This window comes from Lissotriton vulgaris, chromosome 1_1, assembly GCF_964263255.1.
Source record: "Lissotriton vulgaris chromosome 1_1, aLisVul1.2, whole genome shotgun sequence".
In the NCBI taxonomy this organism is placed as follows: Eukaryota; Metazoa; Chordata; class Amphibia; order Caudata; family Salamandridae; genus Lissotriton; species Lissotriton vulgaris.
The window spans coordinates 1,344,890,771-1,344,905,208 of NC_141685.1; the positions used below are offsets into that span (position 1 = coordinate 1,344,890,771).

At 52.6% G+C, this 14,438-nt stretch overlaps 1 protein-coding gene across 1 annotated transcript in view; it reads right to left on the reverse strand.

The window, feature by feature from the left end:
• PIP4K2C (phosphatidylinositol-5-phosphate 4-kinase type 2 gamma) overlaps positions 1–14,438 on the reverse strand; it is a 456,643-nt gene that overhangs the window by 201,026 nt on the left and 241,179 nt on the right. The window contains exon 7 of the mRNA XM_086966576.1: positions 5,093–5,206. Within this exon, the coding sequence (XP_086822702.1) occupies positions 5,093–5,206 (114 nt within the window). The remainder of the gene's footprint in view (positions 1–5,092; positions 5,207–14,438) is intronic.

The window sequence follows — 14,438 nt, forward strand, 5'->3', positions numbered from 1 at the left end:
TCTGAATAGTTAGATTTCGGTCTGACTGTTTTTTTACTCCAGGGGTTTTTATTACCCAGTTTAATCTTTTGAATGTATTTTTTCTATCAGCCGATCACCCTCTTCTTGTACGGAGGAACTCTGGCCTCCATACTACGATTTTTGAAGCGATCGGATTTGGTGATTACATCTCTCAGTATGCTCTCCCTTGGACCTTGTGGCGTTCTCATCACATATGTGGCTTCCTCCTATATTGCAGTTATGTCATGTTTAGAGTTTTCGAAGCACAAGTTTCTATTTGCTGGTCTCTTGGACGTAGTGCAATATGATGTTGCCTCTTTTCTGTATCAGCAGACTAGACCCCACCCACGTGCATATGGCTTCCATCCAGGGGCGGATTGGCAATGCGGGCATTCGGGCATCGGCCGAAGGGCCGGTATCTCCGTGCCCTCTGTGGGCCGTTTTTTTTTCTCCCCTTTCCCAGCCGCACAGTGAAGCTGCATTAATTTCTCTGTCTCTGTCTCCGTGATCTCTGTGGACTAGGAAAGGGGAGGAAAAAAAAAACGGCCCACAGAGGGCACGGAGACAGAGACAGAGAAATGAATGCAGCTTCACTGTGCAGTGATATCCGCTGTGGCCTCTCCTTCACCCCCTGCCCAGCAAAGCAATCGCGCTGAGGGTGGCTGGGGAGGGGGTGATTGTTTGCAAAAAGTCGGCCTCTCTGGGGACCAGGTGTTGATCAGGCCTTTGAGCCATTTTCACCTCGGCCCCCCTGGGGCCCACGCAGCACATAAACAGTGTTAGTTTTTTATTTTTTGTTTGTTTTTAATTTAATGCGATTTTATATAGCCAAACTTTACCAGAAGGTGTCAGAGCGCTTTACATAAGAATCAGTTGCGAAACATAAGGACTTAGGATTACATGCGTTACATAAAAGATACAAGCAGAAAAAATTGCAAATGTACAAGATTTAAAGTCACACAAGGAAGAGATACAAACAGAAAGAAAAATTGCAAATGTACAAGTAGTAAAGTCACTCAAGGAAGAGAAACAAATGGATATACTCTAAGAGTGACATAGGAATGGTAGAGAGTAAAAAGGTCTACTGCATATACTAGTGATTAGAGTCCTCTCTAAATACCTAAGGAAGGGATACGAATGGATATACTCTAAGAGTCACATAGGAATGGTAGATAGTACAAACGTCTACTTCATATACTAGTGATTAGAGTTCTCTATATACATATATATACACACATAGTAGATTTTCTCAGGCAGAGTTCCATTAAGTGGGGTTGGAGGGGGGATGCAGTCACAGCACCAAGGGAGGGTGGGAGGGATACAAGGGTAAGGAGAGAAGGCAAAGCAGAAAAGGGAAGAAACATTTGAGGATCGCCAAGGGGGAAACGAGAGAGAAGGGTACAAGACTAGGGAATGGACAAGATGGCGGGTCGGGGTCCAGAGAAAAACGGCAGAGGGAATAGTGGGCGAAGAAGAATGGGTCTCGCTATGGGGGCCAGGTGATCTTTGCAACTTGCACCATCTTCACCTCAGCCTCTCCTTGGCTGCCATGGATGACCCAGCAGCTGTGTTTTGTGCTCCTTTGCCAGGACATTGCCCTGAGGCCTGGAGAGCTGGGGAGGGCTGATTAATTTACTAATTGCAGGGGCCTCACTGCTGTTCATGTGCTCCTGAGCTGAAGGTCTCGGGAGGGCTGAGTAGGTTAGTAATAGCAGGGGCTTCGCTGCTTATTAGGTGCTCCTTCCCTGAAGGGCTCAAACAATTTTGTGACAGAAAAGGGCCTTGATGTTTTTTTAGTTGCTCAGCATGGCGCCATTGTCACCTTTCCCCCGTGTCTCCTGTGCAAGAACAGTATCCTCTCACTTTAATTCATTTCTGTGCCAAACATCTTAAGGATTTGGGGGGCCCTGGGCCAAACATATTTTTGGGCCCCTGTTCAGCACAGATTTGAATTTATAATCCATTTCTGATCTTTGATACCCTCTTTCAGCTGGACAGTGCACTTCCATACTTGTCCAAAATCCTAATGTATTTACATCTAATATACAAGGACATTGACATGTGTAACCAAATGGTGTTTCATGAAAGGGCACGCCCCTTGAATGTGGGCCACGCCCCTTTAATGTGGGCCACGCCCCTTTAATGCGGGCCACTTTTTTCGTCAGTGCCCGGGCCAAATTGTGATCCCAATCCGACCCTGCTTCCATCATAATAGAAGGTCTTCCAGTTGAAATCTTAATGATTTCCTTCTACTGACTGCACATTGTAAAAAAGAACAAGTGTTGAGCCAGTTAGATGGGGAATCTAGTTGTTGCAGATACACAAGGGCTAATCTAGAGGTTTTAATCCCAGGCTTTCGTTTTTGAATTAAAAACTATTTTGTAAGGTCAATAAAAAATTGCAAAAAAGTAAAAGTCAAGAAACCCAAGGTGGACCCCAAGGACCTCAAGAACTTCCGACCCATCTCCCTGCTCCAGTTCCCGAAGAAGGTCACCGAAAAAATAGTCAACAAACAGCTGACCCGCTTCCTCGAGGAGAACAGCATCATGGACCCGTCCCAGTCCGGGTTCCGCAGCAACCACAGCAACGAAACCGCCCTCTATGACATCAGGACCCTGCTTGACAACGGAGAAACAGCGGCACTCATCCTCCTGGACCGGTCAGCCGCCTTCGACGCGGTCTGCCACCGCACACTACGAACATGCCTACACAACGCCGGGATCCAGGAGAAGGCCTGGACCACATCTTTCCTCTCTGGCAGAACTCAGAGCGTCCGCCTCCCCCCTTCTGCTCCACTGCCACCGAAATCATCTGCGGTGTACCCCAGGGCTCCTCCCTCAGCTGTTCAATATCTACATGGCACCGCTCGCCCACGTCGCCAGACAGCACAACCTCAACATCTCCTACGCGGACGACACCAAGCTGATCATCTCCCTCACCAAAGACCCTCCTACAGCCAAAACCAACCTCCACAAAGGAATGAAGGCCATCGCCGAATGGATGAGGAACAGCCGGCTGAAGCTGAACTCGGACAAAACTGAGGTCCTCATTCTCAGCTCCACCCCCTCAGCCGTGGACGATTCCTGGTGGCTGCCAACCCTAGGAACAGCCCCAACACCCACCGACAACGCACGCAACCTATGGATCATCCTCGACTCCACCCTCTCCATGACTAAACAGGTCAACGCAGTCTCCTCATCCTGCTTCAACACCCTCCGAATGCTCCAAAGGATCTTCTAGTGGATCCCCACCGTGACGAGAAGAACAGTCACTCTGGCCCTTGTCACCAGCAGGCTGGACTACGGAAACGCCCTCTACGCAGGAGCGTCGGCCAAGCTCCTGAGACGATTGCAACGCATACAGAACGCCTCGGCACGTCTGATCCTCGACTTCCCCCGCCGCAGCCACATCACACGCCACCTGAGAGACCTTCGCTGGTTCCCCGTCAACAAGAGAATAACCTTCAAACTCCTCAACCACGCACACAAAGCTCTCCACAAGACCGACAGATCATACCTCAACAGAAGACTCAACTTCTACTCCCCCACCTGCCAGCTCCGCTCCGCCAGCCTTGCCCTCGCCACACTTCCCCGTATCCGAAGAACGAACGCCGGCGGCAGATCATTCTCCCACCTTGCTGCTAAGACCTGGAACACCCTCCCCACCACCCTAGGGCAGACCCAAGCCCTACCGGCCTTCAGAAGACTATTTAAGACCTGGCTCTTCGATCACTAGCATCACCCTCCCCCCCCAGTGCTTTGAGACCCTCACAGGTATGTAGTGCGCTTTATAAATGACATGATTGATTGATTAAAATGCAAAAGGCTTTGCAGGAAGTATTTATCACATGGGCACAATAAGATTTCTGACGGCTCAAATTGGCCAAGGGGAAAACCAAGGTGCCACCTCACATAACCTAGCCTGAACCTAGTGTGCAGCTGCCTTTCCCTGGAGTCATCCATCCACTCTCGGATAAGGCTCTAGGGAAATGGAAAAGTGAATCTCTGCATACTCTTTGACGGACTGTTTATTGTATTCATTGTCCTCTGTCAGAGCTCTCAGCCTTTCCTTAAACGCGGATTTAATCCACAATATGTCAGTTTTTCGTAGGGGGTTGGTGAAAAGGGACAACCTACCCAGTTTCGTTAGTTCAGTTTATATAACCAAACCAGGGGATTTTCATGCCTCTCTCACACATGAGCCAAACATTAATGAACTCTCTATTTAACAAAGCATGTGGATTAGCCCAAATAGAACACCACAAAAGCAAGGGAGCCAGCTTAATAGTATCCTCAGAATACTCCATCCTAAGCGCCTGATGTACAATAAAGGTAGAGCACGTAGGTGGGACACCCAGGAGTCGCCTAAGTACACTACTTTGCTGCACTTGGAGGGGGCTTATGTTCGAAAATCCCCACATTCCTGCACCATAGGTAAGGATCGGGAGGCACATCCTCTTGCAGACTTCAAATAGAGTTGTTACTGGTTTTTCCTCAATATGTTCAGACATATCAAAGATGTGGCCGACCGAACTTAAAAATGTCTGCCTCACCATGGCTATACATGGTCCCCAGTTACGCCTAGCATCCATAACTACTCCCAAGTATGACAACTCTACAGTCTGAGCAACAGGATGACTGTGCCGATAGATGGCCCGCATCTTGTGGTTTCTGGGCTTGCATACCATAATAAAAGTTTTCAATTGGTTAGTAACCAAGCCCAGTGTCCCCCAAAAAAGATAAAAAGTCCTGGAATTAAGACCATTGGCGGCTTGGATAAAATGTTGAAAAGAACTTATGTCAGCACGCCTAGGTGCCTCTTATTTAAGCATCGCAAACGCAATTTTTTGTGTAACAACGCCAATGAAACTACGCAAAGCCTAATGACACCACCTATCCACGCCCAGGGGTACTGCTCACAAAAAATCTCCGGATCCAGTCTGATGCCTGGGGATAATTCTAAGGTAAAGGATCAGTGGCTAGAAGTCTCCATCAGATATCTGTGGTTAGAAGCATCCATCAAAAAAATCTATCACTTAGTTGAAATATTTTTATTGGTAAAAGCAAAAAAAGATTAGATCACAGAACCATACCTCTACATCTCTCTTTAATTTCTCCATGAAGGCTTTCTTCTGCTCCTCAGTCACATATACCTTCTGGCTTGTATTTAAGAAGTCCATATCTTTCAAAGTAGGCAACTCTTTCACCTGGATTACAAATAATTACAAGATATTTATAAAACGTAGAACTGCACCAGTTGTGGAGGTGAAACTTATGCTGCACAGTAAATGCTATTTCTCCTCTATTGTCTGAATTGTATGTCTAAAATAATCACTAAAAACGAGTTACTTACCTGTACCTGGTTCTCCAGCATTTGTATCTTTCATAGACTCACATGCTCATATCACTCATCGCTGTCGAAGGGCGAATCCCTCTCTAATTGTAATTTAACAGTACATGGTACTCACAGCTCAAAAAGGCCATAGACAGTGCCCACCTTGTTAGCACATCCACCTCATTCTAAAGGAACCAAACTGTAGGCAATATGTGCTCCCTGTCTCAAACCGCCCCCCCTCCCCAAAGAGGTCTACAGACTTCAGTTCTGTAACTCAAGTAGAAAAAACAAACCCTATATTAACGCCTGAGGTGAGCCTCTATTAGGGAGGAGGGAGGGCTGCATGCAAATTTATGAAAGATACTAATGCTTGAGAAACAATTACAGTTAAAAAAAAAAAAAGAAATTCTACAGCATTGGATCTTTCTTTCTTTGCGATAAATTCACAGTTTGTAAATTTCTGTATCTAGTAGTCAGTCAGTCAGTCAGTCAAGAAAACTTTATTATCGGTCCGGAAGCCATAAAAGCATACAGAAACTTCCATAAGAGGCAATTCTAAAAATTCTATGACCAACAAGGATAAAAACGACATTAAGGGGCGTGGCCGAGACAGCGATGTGAGCAGACGCGTCCTGAGCGAGCTCCGTCGCCCCGCTGTGTCATAAGCCTGATTACGCGAAGTTCGGGGGCTATTTCTGGGGGCCCCCCCATACGAGGCAAGCCCTGTCTGCATCGAAACCCCCGGAGAGAGTCCTAGACGTGGGTGATCCCGCTGAGGGCGACCGGAGCTCTGAGACCTCCGCGGCCGACTTCTGGTCGCCATCTTGCTGACGGGTCTGCCGCCAAGACGCCCGGCCCTGCTCCTCCCGAGGCCGATACCCGCGTCGGAAGAAGTAGCAGAAGTTGCCTGTGAACCGCCTGCGACGGACCCCCCCGGGGACGGATTGCTGGCGGGGGGTCCGCCGGGCGGAGAGAACACGGCTGTCGGCGCGGAGACTTCCCTGCACAGAGGCGCTGAGGACGCCCGGGCGCTACCGCCAGGAGAGACCCCGGCTTCGGCGGAGTCCGACGGCCAAGCCTAGTGAAGCTGCCGTCGGACCTACTCCTGCGAGGCCCAGCTTCGAATCCCCGGATCGCCACGAGACAACTCTGGTGAGCTGCCCTCCCTGTGCCTCCCTCCCCTGTCTGCAGACGGCCGTGTCCTGCTGCGGGTGGGCCTCACGGCGGTGCAGACCTCCATCTTGCCCCCTCGTCGGCCACCCGCAGAGGCATACCCGGACGCGGTGGTGGAGACCTCGCCCGCCCACGCTGTCCCCCGCTGCAACTGAGTGGACAGCCAAGAAGCGGTGGGACTGGTTGGGGCACCCTCCCCCTTGCCTGTGGGGATTCTTGCTTCTGCCCGCCATTTTCTACCCCGCTGCTTGGCTCCATTGGCCCCGGGCCCTGACCTGCCTGACTACTGGGGTCCTGGGGAGTGGCGGCTGCCTGGTGGGGAGACGCTGAACTCGGACGGGCTACCACAGCTGGGCGCTACGGCCTGAAGGGACCTGCGCTGGCCCTTCCCTTGCCTGCAACACGCATCTGACGCCCGCGCCTGCGGCCCTGTGCTGGATCCTCGCCCTGCAGTGGTTGACATCGCCTGGGGGCCACGGAGACGGACTGTGTGCTTCTCCCCCCCCCTGGAAGCTGACGGAGGGACTGACCGGCGGCGCGCGAGTACCCCTCCACCTCCACTAACTGCTCGGGGGGGCTGGAGCACGGTTTCCCGCCGCTGGGGAGCCACAGGCCGCTGGCAGTTGGGGGGCCCCTTGCGCGCCCACGGGGGTGCCCTCAATTCAAGCCGGGGGGGGGCCAGTATAGCGCCTCTGATTGGGAGAGGAGCCCTTCACTCACGACGGACTCGCGCTGAGGCACCCTCACGACCCCAGGGGACGCAGCCTACACCCCACGCATCGGACTAAGGGGACCCTCACTAGAGACACTGCTGGTGTGGGCGGGAGGCCACTGGTGGCAGATCACCCAATCCCACCTTGCTGTAGCGACTGCAGTGACCCGCACCCGCGGTTGAGACCGGCGCACTAGGGGACGGTGCCCCGCACCTGGAGCGGACGATGACCCGTGGCAGAGGGGGTAAGACGGACCCGCCGGTGGCGACGACCAAGGGCACGTCAGTGGCCACCATGTGGGGCAAAGCGGGCACACCGCCTTCATCTGGAGGACCGCCGCGGCCGCCCGCCGACTCCCCCCCGGTGACCCAGGCTTATATGTCCTCCTTCATGACTGAACTGAAATCCGAAATTGGATCCCTGCGATCGGAGGTCCACTCGTGTGTTAAGGAGCTGCGTAAGGAGGTAACTGACCTGGGCGATAGGGTCGATGGCCTTGAGAAAATAGTTGACACCCGCACGGAAGACCTGGAGCAGCTATGGCAGAGAGTGGCCGCCCTGGAGGAACAGAACATCGAGCTCCAGGTCAAGCAGGAGGACCTTGAAAATAGGGGACGCCGCAATAACCTCCGGATACGGGGAGTGCCACTCGGAGAAGAGGGGACTGACGCCATGGCCTATGTGGCCCAACTCCCTGCACGAGGTGTGGGGCAAAGACGACGCCTCCCCACCGCTCCTGGACCGTGCCCACTGAGTCTTTGGGGCTGGAAACAAGACGGGCCTCCTACCTGACATCGTCACCAGACTGCACTACTTTACGGAGAAGGAGGCCATACTGAAGGCGGCGAGGGACAAACCGGACCTGCGCTACGGAGGGCACAAGATCCAGATCTTCCAAGATCTGGCCCCCAACACGCTCCACAGGAGGAAAGTCTTCCGTCCGGTCACTGAGAAACTGCGGGCCCTCAACATTTCCTCCCAGTGGGGACACCCCTTCGCCCTCATCTTTCGGTGGGAGGATAAACGCAGGGCCATCCGGTCCTATCGCGAAACGGCCCAACTGCTTGGCATGTCGGAGTCCCCAGAGCACAGCCCCTCCCGCTCTCACCGACAGGAGAAGGCCCCTCCCCGCCCGGACTGGTCCACGGTACGCCATCATCGCCAAACCCCCCCAGTGGATAGCTGCTCCACCTCTCAGGCCAAGCAGGACATTATAGCGCACATTCGCTCCCTTGAGGGCGACCGCGAAGAGCAGGCCTCCCAGCCCCTCGCCTCAGACTGAGGGAGAGGACCGACCCCCGACTCCAGATGGCCACTGATTGGCAAAGACATGGCCGGCACTCCTCTAGGTAAAGGTCCTCTACACCTCACACGGCGACAGACCCCCCCATCCAAAGTAGTGCACTGGTCTGTGTACCCCGGTGGCTCCTCTGACTCCACTCGCTCTCTACGCAGGAAGGGCACATGCTCCGGAGGTTGGAACTGTCCTACAGTTGACCGGGGCTATCCAGACACTAAAATAGACTTGCCCTGCCGCCAGTGATGGTGGAGACCCCAATCGTTCTTCGCGGGGCGCCTCCGCCCCCCACCCCCCCCCCCCTAGTAGATCTGAGGGAGCAGACTGTGACGTCCCTCTTCTTCGGTGCCCGGACCCTCCCTATCGAGTCTTGCTGTCCATTTGAACCTCTGGATAAGACACATCTACCTTTGGAAGGTTTCGGTTCTAGCTGCCCCCGAACTTGCTCGAGACAGCGGGGCAGACGGGCAGCGGGACGATCAGGACTCTAACCTTCAGACAACCACCCCTCCACTTTGTCCCGTAGGAAGTGACATTCCTGTGTTCATCCGAACCCTCGGGAAGAGGATGCCCGGTACCTGGGACATTGTACTGTGGCCCTGTTGGCCTGTTGTGGTTACACTCGCTCCACATACTCTCCATTTTCCTACTTTTTCTATTTATCCTACTTTTCGCCTGCGCTATACTCTCTGCTGGCAAATTTTCCATTAATGTAGTGTGGTGGCCTGGGGGACGCCACGGATGCTGGCGCAATGGGGGTGGAGGGAGGAGGGTACTGCCCTGTCTGCTGGGGGAGGTGAGCAACCCGGGATTATTCCTTTTACTCACACTCTCACAGGACGTACTCCCGTATTGACTATCTCTTCACTTCCCTTGAGCTGACTCGAGATACGCTGAAGGCCACCATCTCAGATATCTCGCTGTCGGATCATGCGCATGTGGAACTTCTGCTACAAGACCCGCTGGCCCGCGGAGATGGACCCTCCCTCCGAGCATCCTTCGAGACCCGGAGCATGTTGCCAGCATCCGGGAAGCCATAGACTTGTACTTCGCCGTTAATGACAACTCGGACACGCCCTTCCCGACAGTCTGGGATACCTTTAAGGCCACCATTAGAGGCCATATTACCTCCCTGGCGGTAGCGAGAAGACGGGAAGCGTTTAAATTGGAGAATGTCTTAACAAGCGAGATCAAACAGGCGGAGACCCAGGACAGAGACTGTCCCTCGCAGGCGTCTAGGAGAACCCTCGCCAACCTTAGGGGGCAACTCCGAACACTGCGCACCAACAAGGCGGAGCGCTCCCTGCTGGCACTTAAACAACAATATTACGAGGGCGGGGACAAGGTAGGGCGCCTTCTAGCTGGTAGACTGCGGGCACGAACGGCTAGAGCTCATATAGCCAATATACGACGGCAAGACGGCACCTGTGCCACTACTGAAAGAGCCAAGCAGGAGGCCTTTGTTGCTTATTATTCCTCCCTATATGCGGAGGACGCTTCAACGGCGGAGGCGCGAGCGGCCGTCCTTGCTGACTATGAAGGGACCCCGCTGCCACCGGCCTGAGCGGCGGAGCTGGAAGAACCCATACAGGAGGAGGAGATCTCTGCGGCTGTCAAAGACCTCCCCACCGGGAAAACACCGGGACCGGATGGCCTACCGCTGACCTTCTACCGCGTATTCCTGACCCAGCTTCGCCCGTACCTATTGAGGCTGTACCGCTCCTTCTCTGACACCTCTGGCCCGTCTCCCGATATGGGTCTGGCGGAAATCACCTTGATACCCAAGCCAGGGAAAGACCCCAACCTATGTGCTTTCTACCGCCCTATCGCCCTCCTGAATACCGACCTAAAGATATATACCAAGATGCTGGCCAAACGACTCGACCCGTATATGCCAGGACTGGTAAATCCGGACCAGGTGGGGTTCATTCGGGACCGTCAGGGGTCTGACAATGTGCGCAGGTTGGCACATCTAGTAGGGAAGGTGCGGCACTGGGACATCCCGGCTTGTCTTCTCTCGCTCGACGCGGAGAAGGCCTTCGATCGGGGCGACTGGGCCTTCCTGAGGGAGGTTCTCCAGAAAGTCGGTATTGGTCCCAAAATGATCGCTAGGATCATGGCCCCTTATCTTGGGCCACAAGCCAGAATCAGGGTCAATGGCCAACTTACACCGCCGCTCTCGATCCACAGGGGCACGGGTCAGGGGTGCCCGCTCTCGCCACTCTTGTTCGCTATCGCGGTGGAGCCACTGGCGGCGCTGATAAGGCGTGCTCCTAACATCCACGGAATACCCCATGGGGGACGAGACAACAAGGTGGCGCTATTTGCAGACGACCTGATCCTCACTCTTACGCACCCCGCGACTCCCTCCTAGCGGCTCATGAGGTGCTTTGCCTGTACGAGAGGGCGTCCGGCCTTAAAATAAACCACACCAAATCCTGGGCGCTCAACCTCACCATACCTGAGGAAGAGATCCCGTTCCTAAAGGAGGCTGTGCCCTACCAATGGGCGGAGAACCACACCAAGTACTTGGGCCTTGATTTGACGCCCCATTTAGAATCTTGGTCCTCGGTGAACTGGACGGAATGCCGCAAAGAGGTCCTGGCAGACCTCCGGAAGTGGAAACCCTTGATGGTCTCGTGGCTGGGGCGCCTTAATGCAGTTAAAATTTCGATTCTCCCCAGAATTCTTTATGTCTTTCAATGTCTTCCCGCCCCGATCCCACTCCACTGCATTAAGAGTCTCCAACGCGACCTCACGTCTTTTATCTGGGGTGGGAAACGCCCCCGGTTCTCCCAGAAGGTCCTTATGGAGCCGAGAGACAGAGGCGGCCTCGCCTGCCCGAACTTACTACACTACTACTGGGCGGCACACCTCCGGTTCGTGGTGGAATGGGGTGCACGTGAAAGCGACAAGCACTGGTTCCACATGGACCGGGCGGTCACAGGGCGTACTATATGGGATCTACCCTGGCTGCCGCGAGTGGCGCGCTCCAGGAGTGCGTACATGGCGATCCCGACAAAAACGGTCCTGGATATCTGGGACAGGATAGCGGTGTCCAAAGGCCTAACTACGTTCCCATCCCCACACACCCCAATCGCTGGAAACCCGCACTTTCCTCCTGCCGCCCGGACTCGAGCTTTCGAGAGCTGGACGCACGGAGACTGTAGGGTCATAGGAGACCTCTTCATTGGAGGCTCGCCCAAAATGTGGAAGGACTGCAGGGAAGAATTCGGAATACCTTCGACCGCCGGCCTACAATACGCCCAGCTGCGCCACTGGACTATGGGTGACGACATGTACCAGGCGGCCACCAGGGCTTACACACCCTTTGAGAAACTAGCACGCTCCCTAGGGGGACTGAAGAGGCTTATCTCTCAAATATATCGCATACTGCAGCACCCTACCTCGCGCCTACACATCCCTACCAGAGGCAATAGCAGATGACAGCAGGCGTCGACATAGAGCCCTCCCAATGGAACAGGCTGCTGATATCCCCAAAATCTACCGCAGCATCCCTCAGAGGGAAAATGCTTACAAGTTGCTCACCCAATGGTACTATACCCCGCTGCGACTTAGCAAGATGTTCCCTAACACCTCGCCGCTGTGCTGGAGATGTGGAACTGCGACTGGTGACTTTGTGCATATATGGTGGACGTGCCCTAACCTAGCTGTCTTCTGGAAGGAGGTACTAAGCCACATCAAAAGGGTGCTGGGCTTTCCCCTATCTGAGGAGGTGTGCACGTTATTGCTTGGCGTCTGACCCCCGCGCTTAGGGCCCTCACGCGCAGCGACTGGATCCTCACGCTCCAAATGCTAGGCGCAGCTAAGCAACTCATCACTTTGTACTGGAAGCGGGCCGAAGCACCGCCGATAGCTTCCTGGTTTGTGCGCCTCTGGCAGGTCCTGGCTATGGAAATGCTTACGGCGCAGATACAAGCGAGAGACACGCTCTTCAAAGCAGTGTGGGAACCCCTTGTGCGCCACCTATGCTCAGTCAGTTACGCGAGACACATGCCTCCCAGGCTCCGTGCTCTACACCTTTTTGAAGACGCCCTCATCCCAGCGGATCCCGCCAGACTTTGCCCCTGATTACCGCTCTCCCCGCAGGCGCGGTTGCAACCACGCAAGTCCTCTCACACTCTGCCCCCTGACCAGACACACAAAGCTGCCGCACCTTCTCCCTGCCCCCCTTTCCTCTCTGACTAGCTACTCTCTGATTCTTTCTCTTTTCCTACTTGCCACCCTGGCTCTCGCCTCACTATGGGGCAGTTGTGCCCTGTTGGGCCTTAAATTTCTGTGACATTACAGTCAGCTATTCACTATGCGCCACCCACGCGTAGCAACACAGCACCCGCGTGAGGCCAACCTCTGCGTCCTCCACCCTTAAGCCACGCGGCCGGCCCCCCTCGAGGGGTTGTAGGCAAGGCGCTGTGTTAACGCTTCTTACCCGCCCCAGTTTGTATGAGCCCACGAGTTCGTATATGCGCGGCCGGCCTCAGCATGAGGTTGTAGGCTTATCGCTCAGTTCACAATAAAAACAGATTTGAACAAAAAAAAAAAACGTCATTAAAATCGAAAATATCACAATTAAATCTCAGACAAATTGTTCATAAAATGTAAAACCATCAGATAAAATGTGCTAAAAATAGAGTAAAACCCTGCAAAACAATACATATAAATAGTCGGGAGTTTACAGTATGATCGGGTTTAGATAATGACCATGGGTAAAAACAGATGAACGTCCAGAATTCAGGTCTGCAGGCAGGGGACGGGTTCAACACATTTCTCTTTTTCTATTTTTTAATCTTTGCACACCTAGTACACCACATAGAGTATAGAAACCTGGAAGTAGCGAATATCGTCAGAAAGGATGTATGATAATTTAAAAGTCTAAACACCTCGAGGTAGTTCCTATAGCCCAAGTTCTTGCATAGTTGGACAATCCATTTCACTCTGACCTTTTTGTATCAGGGACAAAATAACAAAACATGCAAATCAGACTCTACACTAGCGTCGCACCCTGGACAGCCCTGGGCAGGGGTTAATGCGCCTTTCCACTTGTTAGTGTACAGATTATTGTAGATTAGAGGCCTCCCTCATGACCTATGAGATGCCTTGAAACCTAATCCTTGTGACAGTGAGGCATATTTGGCTTGTCTCAGTTGTAGTTTACACTCCTTCCAAGATGGCCACCGCTGTGATCTGATTTGAACAACTGAGCTTTTGTTATTAGCCTTCACTCAATATGAATTCTTTTTAGAGCATGGAATTGACCGGTAACATTTGTGAATACAATACTTTTATTACACGTTAATTTGTACATTGTGTTTGATTATACTTTTCACACATGAGAGATGGTGGAATATAGCTTACTGCGAGTTGAGCACCACTCGTACCTTCCTCGTCACATGGACCATCCCATAGTTCACACAATGTTGGTTAGTTTTTCTTACCAAGATGGCTGACCTCCAACTTGTTTAGACTTCATATTGTCTAGTTATATGCGTACCATATTCCCTGAGATTAGGGGATTAGACTTTCCAGGTTTTGGATGCATATGCGTTTGATGCATCCTTGGCACTTTGACACTCCAAGATGGCCACCATCGACGGTGATTGGTCACCTGACTTGCTTTAGGTAGTACATAAAGCACTTCCAAGATTTATTAATTTTATTTATTTATAAAGTTGTATATAGCGCGAACAAGATCCCAAAGGATATCAGAGCGCTTTACAAAAGGATGGAGGCAGGTAATAAATGTAATACCGGCATTAGATAAGAATAACAAAACAGAACAATTGCAAGACAAAGGGGTCAGAGGAGATAAATACAGTAACTGTTACATAGCATGCTCAGAATGGAACAACGGTATGGTCAATAAAGTAGCCTCCAAAGAAGGTCTCACGGTTGTAAGGTCA